The sequence below is a fragment of the Rhinatrema bivittatum genome, chromosome 6 (genome assembly GCF_901001135.1).
Source record: "Rhinatrema bivittatum chromosome 6, aRhiBiv1.1, whole genome shotgun sequence".
In the NCBI taxonomy this organism is placed as follows: domain Eukaryota; kingdom Metazoa; phylum Chordata; class Amphibia; order Gymnophiona; family Rhinatrematidae; genus Rhinatrema; species Rhinatrema bivittatum.
In genome coordinates, this window is record NC_042620.1 from 72,405,029 (window position 1) to 72,419,407 (window position 14,379).

At 38.6% G+C, this 14,379-nt stretch overlaps 1 protein-coding gene across 1 annotated transcript in view; it reads left to right on the top strand.

Annotated features, from left to right (window-relative positions):
- KIF5C (kinesin family member 5C) overlaps positions 1–14,379 on the top strand; it is a 269,359-nt gene that overhangs the window by 95,839 nt on the left and 159,141 nt on the right. The window contains exon 3 of the mRNA XM_029605443.1: positions 13,477–13,550. Coding sequence (XP_029461303.1) covers positions 13,477–13,550 — 74 coding nt within the window. The remainder of the gene's footprint in view (positions 1–13,476; positions 13,551–14,379) is intronic.

A 14,379-nucleotide genomic window follows, 5' to 3' on the forward strand; every position in this document is an offset into this window, starting at 1 on the left:
GAAAAAGGTAGGAGAAAATGAATGGGGGGGAGGGAAGGCGTAGGTGGAAACAGGATGATGTTAAAGATGTGGAAGAAATTATTAGGTTGCTAAATGTTGATTATTTGACGTAGTGTATTGTGGATGAATATTAAATGCTAATTGAAATAAATATGTTTTTAGTGTCTTCTTAAATTGTTGGGTATTGGATATTGAACGAAGTAAATTGGGTATCGAGTTCCAAATGGTGGGTCCTGCTACAGAAAATGCTCTTCTTCTAGTAATATCAAGTCTGGCCTGTCGTGGGGAAGGGATGTCTAATAAGTTTTGAGTTAATGATCTTAAATGACGGGTGGGTTTATATATACGGAGTAATGAGCAAAGCCATGTGGAAGATGAGTTATGTAGTAAGCTATGAATAACAGTAAGAACTTTGTATTTTATTCTATATTTTACTGGTAACCAATGTAAGGATTGAAGGATGGGTGTAATATGTTTTCGAATGGGAGTACCTGACAGAATACGAGCAGCACTGTTTTGAACAATTTGCAGAGGATGAATTATAGAATCGGAAAGTCCTAAATAGAGAGAGTTGCAGTAGTCTAGACCAGAGAAGATTAGAGATTGTAGAATAGTTCGAAAATCCTGATAAAAGAGAAGAGGACGGAGACGTTTTAAGAGTTGTAATTTGTAGAAAGATTTTTTTGTTAACGATGAAATATGTTGTTTCATGGATAGATCTGAGTTTATGATGACTCCTAGGTTTGTGGCGTGTTGTGTAATAGGAATAGATGTTCCATTTATGGACCAATGTGAAGGTGGACCAATAGAAGTCTCTGAGATAGAGGTTAAATGAACTATTTCAGTCTTAGATGGATTCAGTTTTAAGCGATTATGGGACAACCAGGAATTAATAGTGGATAAGTAAAGAGAAACCATATTTAGAGTATTAGACCAAGATGTTTTGTAGGGAACTAGGAATTGTATGTCATCTGCGTAGATTTTAAATTGTAGACCGAGTGAAGAAAGAATGTGACAAAGAGGTAGAAGATAAATATTGAACAGTATAGGTGATAGTGATGAACCTTGGGGAACACCAGATGGAATTGTGTAAGCATTAGAGGAGTGATGATTAATGTTAACTTGTTGAGGACGATATGTAAGAAAAGATATGAACCAATTTAGAACTGTACCTGTTATACCAATAGATTTAAGACCAGAGATGAGTATGTGATGATCAACGGTATCAAAGGCCGCTGAGATATCTAAGAAAACAGCAATGTAGTCAGTGTAAGAATCAAAAGCGCGGAATAGGGTATCAAAAGAAGCTAGAAGGAGAGTTTCAGTTGAGTGACCTTTTCTGAATCCATGTTGATTAATGTGAAGAATGTTATTGTCTGATAGAAATTCAGATAGCTGACGTAAGACTGCAGATTCTATTAATTTGGCTAAAGAGGTAAGTGATGCAATGGGTCTATAATTATTGAGATCGGTTGCTTCTTTTGTTTTGGATTTCAGGATAGGTAGAATAGAGGTCTTTTTTAAATTATTTGGAAATTGTCCTGTCTCTAGAGATTGGTTGACTAAAGAACACAAAAAAGTACATGCATGAATACTGAAAGCTTTAAAAAAGGTGCCTGAACAAGGATTTTCAGGAGAGTTTGAGGGCTTTTGTTTCTTTATTATAGCTAGTATGGTGTCTTCGGTTAAGGATGTAAATTCAGACCATTGGTCATTACTGTCTTTATTGATAAAGGTAGGATAAGGTAGTTGAGAGAATTCTTTAGAGATATTTGTTACTTTTGTTTTGAAATTTGTAGGTAAATGATCTGCATCTGTTAACATTGGGATTGGCTGCAGTTGTTTTCATTGTCCTTTGCAGAATTTCTATACATGGAACAATGGAAACGTTACCGTGGTGACCCCTGTGACTTCTTTAGGTGCGACGCTTCCTTGCCATAATTTAGGAAGAGGACCGATTTTGAAAGGACAGAAAAATGCAAACTTACAAATTACATAAACAACAAAAAAAACCAAAACTATTTACATTTCTTCTGCCTTTTTTTTTCATACTTATTTATTAATTTTGAAACAATGAGGTACAAGAATCAACAATAACAAATAATGTACAGTAATAACGCCATGCTTCTTTCCTCTCTCCCTCCGCCTTTTTCTTGGTATCTATGTGCACTGGGCACTGTCAAAATTTCTAGGAAGCATTAACAAAATATTACAAGTTCAAAATTATACATTCAGTCTTACCCAATGCACTATTACTCTCCTTGTTACAAATTCACGGTGCCCATTTGGTTAATGAAAGCCTGCCAGACCTCCATCATGGCTAAATATTTCTTAGTAGGACCTTTCTTAGCTGTTAAATACTCAAAAGTGAGCAGTCTTTCCATTCTAGCATGCCATTGAGAAAATTGCAGAATCTCCCTACCAATCCAAGTATGTAAAATTATTTTTTTTTGCTAATAAACCTGCCTTTTCTATAAACAGTGTGTTTGGATCCATATCCAAGTTCATGCTTTTGAAAGTACCAAATAACCACATTTTTTGATCTACTGGAAGAGAGATCATGACTAAATTGGAGCAAAAGTTCCTTATTTTTCCCAGAATTTTTGAATGGCCTGGCATGAAGTAAGTTCCTTTGTCCTCCGTACATTTGAGACAGGTAGAGGAAGAACAAAGTGTGGCCTCTTATGCTTTTTCTTGTGATAAGTAAAATGGCTTAAAAAATTTGTATTATTTCTATTACAATATTTTCTGAATTTTCATGTATGCAAGTAAAACAATAATTAAATTCTTTTAATGTGAGTTGAAGGTCTGGGCATTTACATCATTTTGCATGAAGCCCAATGAGATCCTCCTTGGTACATATGGTATTTAAGATTCGGTTATAACCTGCTATAGCGGGCTTCTTTACTTTGTCCCCCATGAGAAACTCCTTCAGTTTACTATTAGTAACTAAATCCCAGTGGTGTTCAGGGAAACTCATGATAAAATGTTTCGGTTGTAGGTATGCAAAAAATTCACTAGAAGGAAGAGAAAATGTCAATTGCAATTCTTGAAAACTATGAACGATAGTTGAGTCCTTCAGGAAAAGTTGCTGGATACTCTTACACTTTGTCCTCTGCCTTCCCTGAAAAACTCTACTGTTCCTACCTGGGGGAAACAAAGGGTTATTGTAAAAATGCATGAGAGGAAACTCCACCTATACGATGAAGTAATTTACAAAGTAAAGCCCAAGCTATTCTGCAGGAATCCACTATTAATAGAGAACTAACATTTTTGGGTATCTATCCTATGTTTGTTTGAAGTAAAGCATTCAGAGAAATCAGTCCCAGCCAACTTTGGAGACATTCCCGAGGAGAAAAATAAGAAGAATCACCTACCCAATCAGTAACATGCCTTGACATACAAGCGAAGGGGGGGGGGGGGGGGGGGGCAGGGATGGCTGGTGCCTGGTAACAAATGTAAACAAACAAGTGGTATAATAATACCATTAAGTTCGTTAGCAAAAGCATGTAATGCAAATGCTTATTTTGAATTTGCCAGTATCTTTATATTTTAGTAAAAGGGTCTCTGGCATTTTGGGATATGCATACTTTGAATTCCTTTGATTTGTGTTTGGGTGAGGGGGAGTGACTGGGGTGACTATATGGTGAGTCAGGTGTGTCAGAGAGACTGGTTGAGGTTGTGACTGGTGAGAGAGAGGCAGCCTGGTGTGTTGGGGGAGTAACTGTATGGGGTGACAGGTCACCCACCACACACACCAGGCTGCTTCTCTCTCACCATCCCACCCAGTCTCTATCCCACCTGTCACCCCATACATTCACGCCAGTTACTTCCCCTTACCCAAACACACACATACACAGCAGGGGAATTGAAAGTATGCATGTCCCTAAATGCCAGGGCCCCTTTGCTTTTGCTGACTAGAACTTAATGGTATTACATCACTTGTTTACTCTTCTTACCAGGCACTGGCCATCCCCCCACTTGCAATCTTGGCAGCATGAGCAAATAACTAAGAAGACAGCCAATGGGAATGTAGAACCATACCTTTAACAAACTGCTCCCTAATTGACACTTTTCAACTTATCCTTAACATTTTCAGGTAGTGCACACTAAGTTCTGCTAGTACGCACCAACTCCGAAATTAGGGAAATCCAAAATAAACACCCAATGAACCATTTTAAAAATGAAAAACAGATAACCCAAAATGAAAATGACAGAAAAAAATCAGTGCACATCCCTGTATTTTACTATATTTCCCTGAAAACCAAAACTTTGAAGCACCGAAAACATATATGGCCACGAGATCCGATCAAAGGCTTTTTCAGAGTCAAACCCCTCAGCCATTGCTGAGATAGTCTTGCATAAGGTCATGGCTGTGATTTAATTTAACTGAGTTCCAGTGGTTCTGCCTTTAACAAAGCCTACTTGGCTATTTGAAATAATTGTGGGAAGGATAAGGCTCATTCTGTCTGCCAATATTTTTGCGAAGATCTTTAAATCACAATTTAACAAGGATATAGGTCTGTAAGAAGAAGGCAGTAATGGATCCTTCCCTGGTTTGGTTAACACCGTGATATGTGCTCTATTAAAGTCCTGCAGAAAGGATTCCTGTTGTAATGCATCAGCATAAAACTGACTTATTGGACCTACTATCATAATAAAACCCATCAGGGCCTGGTGCCTTTCCAGATTTGCTAGTGTTGATTACATTTAAAATCTCATAGGCTTGTATAGGTCTATTCAAAAGTTCTAAGTGCGACTCCAAAATCTTGGGTAATGTTGAGTCGGTGAAAAAAATATTTTTCTCCATAAGTCCCCGTGTTTTGTTATCTGTGTATAAAGATTTAAATACCTCACAAATCTTTGCCTTCTTAGATACTACAGAGCCCTGCTTAGTTTTCAGTCTTTCAATTAAAGTTTTACCACCTCGTACTATAACTGCATTTGCCAAAAATTTCCCAGCCTTATTTCCCAATCTATGTTCTGTGACTTGTAATGTTCTTTGTGCTCTTAGATGAATGCTGGTCTTAGATGAAGACCAGCATTCAAGCTTTCTAAAATACCATTATACTCTGCCTTGTTTGCTGGAGTTAAGTTCCTAATCAGTTTTTCCTTGGCTAATTTTAGTTTATCTTCCAATTGTAAGATGGTTTTATTTATCTGAGAATTCCTACTAATCTAATAGGAAATTGTCTCCCCTTAAAAGTACTTTGCTTATTTCCCAAAACAGTTGCAGCGTTTTCCACTTATTCTGGAGAAAAGCTTGAAAATCAGAGACATTTTTTAAAATAACTTGGAAATTTCCAAATATGCTCACCCCTTTTCCATTCTGATAATCGCATGTCTACCCAAATTTGTACTTGATCTGAGAGTGTTTGTGAGCCAATCTCTGCTGAGGCAATCATATGAAAAACTTCTCGAGTTATATAATATATTCCAGGTAAAAGAGGTATGAGCTCTCGATATAAGAGTGAAATATTTCACCTCTGAATGGAGAACTCTCCAAATATCTAAGGTGTTTAGCTTTTGACGCAGAAAGGCAACACCCTTTTTCTTACAATTTCCAGCAAACTGGGAGCTAGGAGATTTATAAAAATCTCTGGTCATGAGGATAGTTAAGTCACCAGTCACAAATAAGAGACCCTGTGTGTTGATTATTAACAGCTTTAGAATCTGAAAAAAAAAAGCACCTTTGTATTCATTAGGGGGTAGATTTTAAAAAGCATTTACTCGAGCAAAACTGGTTTTTGCTCGAGTAAATACACTTTACTCAAGTAAGTGGGCTTTTCAAAATTGCTACAATATATGCCATTGAATTGTCCATAGGATTTACTCAAGTAAGTGCACTTTACTCGAGTAAATAGCTTTTGAAAATTGCTACGATAGTATGTCACATTTACATGCGTAACTCCTTTGAAAATGACCCCCTAGGTGCATAAAGGTTGCAAATAATTTCTTTACCACTCAGTTTGCCAATAATTATAAATATCCCTTTAGGGTCCTGGATCACTTGATCCTCTTTTTTTTTTTTAAATTTTATTTTTATTGAATTTTCCAAATTTACAATAGAACTACTGTTCTGAAATATTTCAGGCTCAATACATAATAAATCAAAAAATTATATGAACATTTTCAACCTTGAAAATAGTATGAAAAATTATAAAAATAGTGGGAGACCATGATATCAAAGGAGCAGTCCTAATAGGAACATTTTACATTAAATTCTACATAGTATATAGCCATACAATTAAATCAATTGCCAAACCCCCAACAGGGTCATATTAGGAATGCGAATCCAGATACAAATGCAATTGATCTGGTTCTGTAAATACATGTTTAGAATTCTGATACACGATTATACATTGATGGAAAACGTAGATGGTATCTAGCCCCTCTTGATACTGCCTCATTCCTCAATGCCAGGAACATATTCCTTCTTTCTTGGGTGACTTTCGTTATATCTGGAAATACTCGCACTTGTTGTCCATAAAATTCCTGTGATTGATTTTGAAAAGCCAATCTTACACAGAGTCTCTCTCAGTAGTAAATGTAACCAGAAGTATGGCTCTTGAATCTATAGCTATTTCTTGAGACATCTCTAAAATCGAAGTTAGATTCACCAAAGATTCATTTAATTGAATTTGTAAATCATTTCTTATATCTTTAGTTGATGGTATATAAAATATTCATGATATTGCAGGAATAGCTTATTCAGGAAATTTTAGAACATTCGTTAAGTAACCTTTAAATAAATCCCGGGGAGACACCATTTTAGACTTTGGAAAAATTAGTATTCTCAGGTTTGATCTCATTATTTCGTTTTCTATATTTTCCAGTTTCTTGTTATATAAGTTTTCTGATTTAATCACCTCCTTCAAGTTTTAAATTTTAACTTCCATTTCTTTTACTGATGTTTCTACGGATATTACTTTATTCTCCAGACTCTGTACCTTTTTCGTACTTTCTTTCACCAATATAGTTAAAGCCTTAATAGATTTGTCCATAGATGTTAGAACACCCCAGATTTCTTCCAATGTAATCTTAGAGGGCTTTATCAAAGGTTGATCATATATTACCTTTATTTATGGATCTCTTCTTCCTGGCTCTGCCGGGCCCATCCTTCCGTTATTACCGAGCTGCTACTCTACCATCGAGCCCGTGGAGCTCTGTAATACTGAGCTCACCAAAGTAAACTGTCTTTCACCGATTCTTCTCGGGGCTTCGAGGTCCTTTGAGGAAGATTTTCCCTTTAGCTCATCCTCCATGTCCTCCGTTTTTCTCGAAGACTCAAACGGGGGTTTGGGAGTCGGCGCGCCGGGGCTGAGGTATGTTTCCTCTGCCTGGAGGCTCAGCGTCTGCTGTTTGCTGGTTCCTCTCATGGCTCCTCCCTCTGGCCGTGAGTGTATGGGTCCTGCTAGTAATGACTCTATCCTCAGCTGTCGTGGATCAAGAATCAGAGTCGAGGTAATATTATCTCTGATTTTTGCCTTTCTTTTCGTATGCGGCATGTTGAATCCGAAAATAAAAAGGCAGTTCGTTAAAGTAGGCTTAAATCAGAGATCCTCTGAGCAGCCGAGGCACTAGCGTGTGATCTGTGCAGTGGCCATCTTGGTCTCCACTTGATCCTCTCTTAATTTCATAGATTTATTTATCAGAACGGCTACTTCTGCTTTCTTACCTTTAGCCACAGAAAAGAAGCAAGAGCTCACTCATTTTCTGGCCAATTTTTTACTCTAACCTTCTGACAGATGAGTTTCTTGAAGGTAGGTTATAGAAGCATCATTCTTCTTTAACGATTGAAGTACCTTTTTCTGCTTGATGGGGGAACCCTAGACTACTTAAATTCCAGGATAAAATTCTAGTGACCTCCCTCATTTCTAACGTATTGATTCAAATCTTTTTTCTTTTCTATACGCAAATGCGGGACACCCAGTCTTGCCTCACATTCCTACTACCATTAGGTATCCAACATTCGTATCCGTTCCACAAACAAATTTGTCTCATAAAGTAAAGTATTACTACTACCTACTTAGAAAATTCCCCTTTATTAAAACCTTCCTTTCATCCTAGCTGTCCTTCCCTTCCCCCCCCCTCACATTTCCCTCCTCAACCCTATATCTCCCCTTCCCAATCCCAAGTATCTCTAACCCTTAACATCCAAGTATCCAATTGTGGGAGACCAGGAGCTATGCTTAACATGAGCGGGTGCCATCCCCCACACACACACATGTATCTGCATCAATGGCGCTCAAAACAATTCCCATTGTTTTCTCAATTACAAATTTACCATATTTAATAAAATGAAAAAGAAGAAAAAAATGCCTTTTTAAGCTAAACCGTCATGCCTGACATTCTGTAGTGTATCCGTGCAGGAAAGAACATTTCCCCATTTAAACAAACATGAAAGATATCGCCGCTTTAACGACACTCTTTAAAAACACTTTCTTTTTCTATTATAATTATTTATGCAGGGTCTTCACATTTTCTGCCACCAAAGAGATTTTAGTCATTCTCCCAATTCTTATCATGCATGGATCATCTTCTGAACCCCTCATAGGGTTTCTTTGTTGACCTTGTTTAATAAACAAAATGCAGCTCTCTAAAGATTATATGTGTATGAATCCTCTCGTGCTGATCTGCTTTTTGATGCTTCCCAAAAGAGTAGCAGTGCCATGATCTCCTGCTGCTCAGTGGCAATTATACATAAAATAAACGGTTAACATAAAATCATCAAAACAGTCCAAGCCTACCAGTGAAGGATAGCTGCAAATAACAGCTGAGTATGTCTCTTCCAAGTGAGGTCACAATATCTCCTTGCGCTGCAAAAAACATGAGCACCCAAAAAAGCAGGAATGCAATAAAGAACAGATTCGGCCTGCTGCCATTATTCGCTGCTCCAATCTTACCAAACAGCTATGAGCAATTTATTTAGGCAGTCCGTCTACAAATGTTGTTGCTGCTTCTGCTGTTTCAAAGACATGCATTTGGTTTCCCTGCTAGATTCGTAGCTTAACCGGGAATTGCAATGTGAATCTCATCTGCTTTTCTACCAATTTTGAGCAGATGGGGACAAATGCTTTGTGCCTGAAGGACACCTTAATAGAGTAATCCTGAAATATCCGAATGGGTTGATCATTATATTGCAGGTTAGCACCTTGCAATATGCTTGCACAATCTGTTGTTTTTCCCTAAAGGTCATTATTCGAGTGATAACCACCCGGGGATGAGTATAGCCGACTTTTTTTTTTTTTTCCCACTGAGTCTGTGCGCTTGTGCTATAATTACAAGGCCTTGTGGTCCTGTGTCCCCCAGATTCTCCAACAACCAATTTGTAACAGTCTCTGCAGTTTCTGCTCTGTTACTTCCTTGGGAAACCTGACAAATCAACGAAAAGGAATGGAGGAAGAACCCCAACCCTCACTCTCTAGCCACATACAAAGCTGCACTCCACCAATACAGAACTGCTACGCTACGAACAAAGAGATATCCATGCCCACCGTATCCACGATATGATCTTCGATGTGAAGGCTCTCTTCTCGTATGTATCAGAACTCACCAAAACTGCTTCCCCAACAATCCCTGACGACCTAGCCCAATCGAAAGCGAATGATCTGGCCTTATTCTTCCAGAACAAAATCTCCAAAACCCTGGCTAGATTACCAACCAGTCCTAACATGCTGTTTCCAGATCCCCCCCCACCCGAACCCCCCGAACCCATACGTAGGTTTGGAATCCTTTGATCCCACTTACACTATAGAGGTGGAAAACCTGATAAAAAGAATGAGACCCTCCACTCACCCTCTAGACCAAATTCCTTCCAAATTCCTGATTCTCATACCGGAATTTTTCTCTAAACATCTAGCTGACATTAACAACTGCTCCCTCTCACAGGGAATCTTCCTGGACGCTCTCAAACTGGCCACCCTTAAACCCATACTAAAAAAAATGAACCTAGACCCGGACGACCCTAACAACTACCGCCCTATTTCAAATCTGCCGTTTGTAGCCAAGATCATGGAGGAAATCGTAAATAATCAACTCTCTAATTATCTGGAAGAACATAATATTCTACTCCCGTCACAATATTGATTCCGAAAAGAACACAGCACCGAAACCCTCCTCATCTCACTCCTAGATCAGGTATACATCGGCATTGACAAAGGACAGTCCTTCCTCCTAGCACTTCTCGATATCTCGGCGGCCTTCGACACCGTAAACCATACTACCCTTCTAAACCGACTATCAGACATAGGAATCGCAGGATCCGCCCTCAGATGGTTCGACTCATTCCTTAGCAATAGAGGCTATAAGGTCAAAATCAATAACAAGGAATCCCCACGCACCAACGCCCCATTCGGAGTCCCTCAGGGCTCCTCCTTATCGCCCACCCTGTTCAATATTTACCTACTCCCTTTCTGTCATTTACTCTCAAACCTAAAACTGAAGTTCTACATATACGCAGATGACGTCCAAATTTTAATCCCCATATCTAACTCACTGGATTCAGCTCTCAAACTATGGGACTCTCACTTACAAACAATCAACCTTCACCTCTCAAACCTCAACCTGGTGCTTAATACTACCAAGACAGAACTCCTGCTCATCTCCCCAGAAGGCAGTCCCTTCCACCATCAGCTGCATGCTAACACACAAATCTCCCACGTTAGAGACCTTGGAGTCATAATAGATAGTCAACTGAGCCTAAAGCAATTCATAAACCACACTACAAAGGAGTGCTTCTACAAGCTACATGTTCTCAAAAAAAACTCAAGCCGCTTCTTTTTCATTATGACTTCAGATCTGTTTTCCAAGCCATTCTGTTTTCCAAGGTTGATTACTGCAATTCCATCTTGCAAGGTCTTCCTGCTTCTACAATAAAACCCCTCCAGTTGCTCCAAAATGCGGCGGCAAGAATTCTGACTAACACTAATCGGTGAGAGCACATCTCTCCCGTATTAAAAGATCTTCACTGGCTCCCAGTAAACTTTAGGATTCTCCATAAATCACTCACAATTATTCACAAAAGCATTCACCATCAGACCCCTCTTGACCTGCAACAGCCTCTCAAACTTCACTCTGCGACCAGACCCTTAAGGGAAGCTTACAAGGGATCCCTACATGTTCCTCCAAACAAAGTGGTGCACCACTCAAACATCAGAGACCGGGCATTCTCAACAATAGGTCCCTCCATCTGGAACGCCATGCCCCCGGACCTCAGGCAGGAAACCTGGCCACTAACTTTTAAAAAGAAACTCAAAACATGGCTTTTCAGTCGAGCCTTCCCTGTTCCTAGCCCTACAGCTTAACTCAGAATTGTTCTCATCACCTCTGTAAATAAACAAACACTAAATCATACAAATACATCATGATGAGGCTGGTTCCTCTGCCTCCCTCCCACATCTTTGTTTGTATATAGTAAATTATCTTGGTTCTCCCCTCTTTATTTCTTTTCCCCAGTTTATGCGCCCTTGTTTAATGTAACTTTTTGCTTCATCAAATTTTCTCTTGTTATTGGTGTTTGTTAATTGCTTAGTTCGATGTAAACCGAGTTGATTTGATTTGTATCAGTCGGTATATAAAAGCCTTAAATAAATAAATAAATAAATCATAAATTATTTCTCCTGAAACAATTTTCCAACTGGTCCATTTTTTCATCTTGCTCTCAGCTTGTTTTTTCTAATTTGTCCAGCCTTCTTGCTGCTGCCAAGTAGTCATCTGTGACCACCACCACTCTCCCTTCAACTGCGTCTAAGCGGCGGTTTTTAAATCATCAATTTGAGCTGATATATTATCTATTCTGCTAGCAATCACTGCAGTCACAGCCTTGATTATTTTCTGTACAGTTAAATTTTCCACTGCGCAATTTAAGGCCTGATTTTCAAAATGTTACGCACGCCGGGCCTATTTTAAAAAGGCCTGGCGACGCGCGTAAAGCCCTGGGACGTGTGTAAATCCCCAGGGCTTGCAAAAAGGAGAGGGGGCGGGGTCAGAGGTGTATTCAAGGTGCAGTCTCACCATGGAGCGATACAGAGGCATTATAACATTTTCCTTTTTATTCACCATTCCCTTTCTAATAATTCCCAACATTCTGTTTGCTTTTTTGACTGCCGCAGCACACTGAACTGATGATTTCAATGTGTTATCCACTATGACGCCTAGATCTTTCTTGGGTTGTAGCACCTAATATGGAACTCAACATTGTGTAATTATAGCATGGGTTATTTTTCCCTATATGCATCATCTTGCACTTATCCACATTAACCCTCATCTGCCATTTGGATGCCCAATTTTCCAGTCTCACAACGTCTTCCTGCAATTTATTACAATCTGTTTGTGATTTAACTTCTCTGAACAATTTTGTATCATCTGCAAATTTGATTATCTCACTCGTCGTATTTCTTTCCAGATCATTTATAAATACAGATTTATAAATGATCTGGAAAGGCACTCCATGGCACTACAGATCCCTGAGGCACTCCATTGCCCACTCCCTTCCAGTGAGAAAATTGTCCATTTAATCCTACTCTCTATTTCCTGTCTTTTAACCAGTTTGTAATCCACGAAAGGACATCACCACCTATCCCATGACTTTACTTTTCCTAGAAGCCTCTCATGAGGAATGCCTTCTGAAATTCCAAATACACTACATTTAATGGAAACTGAAATTTAGCTACTTATTGTTGATATGCTATCCTCTTTGAATGTATTTTCTGGAAAGGTGGGCTAAAAATCATTTAAATAAAGAGTTTACAGAGTTATTGAGGTAGGCAAAAGCAGCTCTCAAATTAAGATGTTCTCATTTTAGTATTTTAAGCCTAGTCTTCTCGTAGTTATGGATTAGCTACTTAAAAACAGCAAACTTTTTTTTTCTGTATAATTTGTTGCAAATTCCTATAATACATTGTTGTTCTATATATTTGTCTATCAATTATTATCTTTTGGGTAGGCAAAAAATTAGGATAATGGAGCTAGCTCTAGTTATTATGGCTATATTTGATGGTAACTGAGTACAATCTTCATGAAAGTTTTAAACAAAATGTTTGACAGTTTTCATGAATAGTAATGTGGTAATCCACTTTTTAAATTGGTTATGCATTTTATAAATTGATAATTTCCTCCTGCTCCTTTTTGGGCTTACAGCCCCCAAAGAGGTCTCACGTTGTGGCTCCTTCAGGAGCCCAGCTGTGGACCTGGAGTCTGTCCACTAGGGATCACCGTTGAGCAATGGTTGAGACCCTGCCTCATATCCCCACCCAGAGTCTGTGAACATTGCCTCTGAAACCCCAGCCCTGCTGGCCTGAAGAGCAGTCTTCTGGCTCGGGGATCAAACCCAATGTTCTCTTCCTGGCAGTGCACAGCGCTACCACTGAGCCCCTGGGCCGACCAACTAACTACATATCTAAGATAAATGAGATTCTTCATGAAGAAAACTGACCTCCTATGACATGTATTTTTTTTCTTCTTTTTCTCCTGCAGATGTTTTGGAAGGCTACAATGGAACCATTTTTGCTTATGGTCAAACGTCTTCGGGCAAAACACACACTATGGAGGTAAAATGCAAAGGGATTGAAATTTGGGTCAGTGGGAGGCTTGAACTGCAAGATTATCAGAAAATGTTGATCAGTATTAATAGGTTTCAGAAGTCAAGTAATTAAAATATTTATTGACTAGGCAGCTTATGTTAGGGCAAAAAATAAATAAAAATCCGAGTAGTGCATGTTAAACGTATTCTGGTCCTGATCCAAACTTTATTCTCATGTTGGGTGACTTGAGCTTGCTCTCTGGACTGGCACTAATATTTAGTGAGCTTGTGTTCACATTATAGTACCTATTTTTATTTCTTACTTTCTTCTAGTCTGCAGTTTTATCTGTTCAATGCGGATAACAAATTTGCATTCATAAAGGCAAACATAATATAAAATAATCATCATCATCATTACAATTCTGCTGATGATGCTACAGTCCACAAAATATTTCCTGATCATGAAAAGGCCTGCACAAATTAATCTTTCCCTTTTTTTTCCCCCTGAATTTCAAGTAATCGCCTTTCTCACAAATATCAGCGGATAGACATTTCAAAACTGTGCTCCTGCAATAGAAAAAGCTCTAGTTCTGGTTTCTTGTAAGCAAAACGCAAGAATAGATGATACCACATGTAGATTTTAAGTGGATGAGTGTAAGGCACGTACTGGGCTATAGAACTTCATCTTCTCAGCTAGACATGCTTTGTTTTTCAGTATACATTGCTTTATGTATTAATGTCAGTATTTTAAACTGCGTTCTTTAAAGCACAGGCAACCAGTGAAGATCTTTTTTTTTTTCTTTCAAAGAAACATGATCATTCCACTTCAAATCAAATACAGTTTGCACTGCAGCATG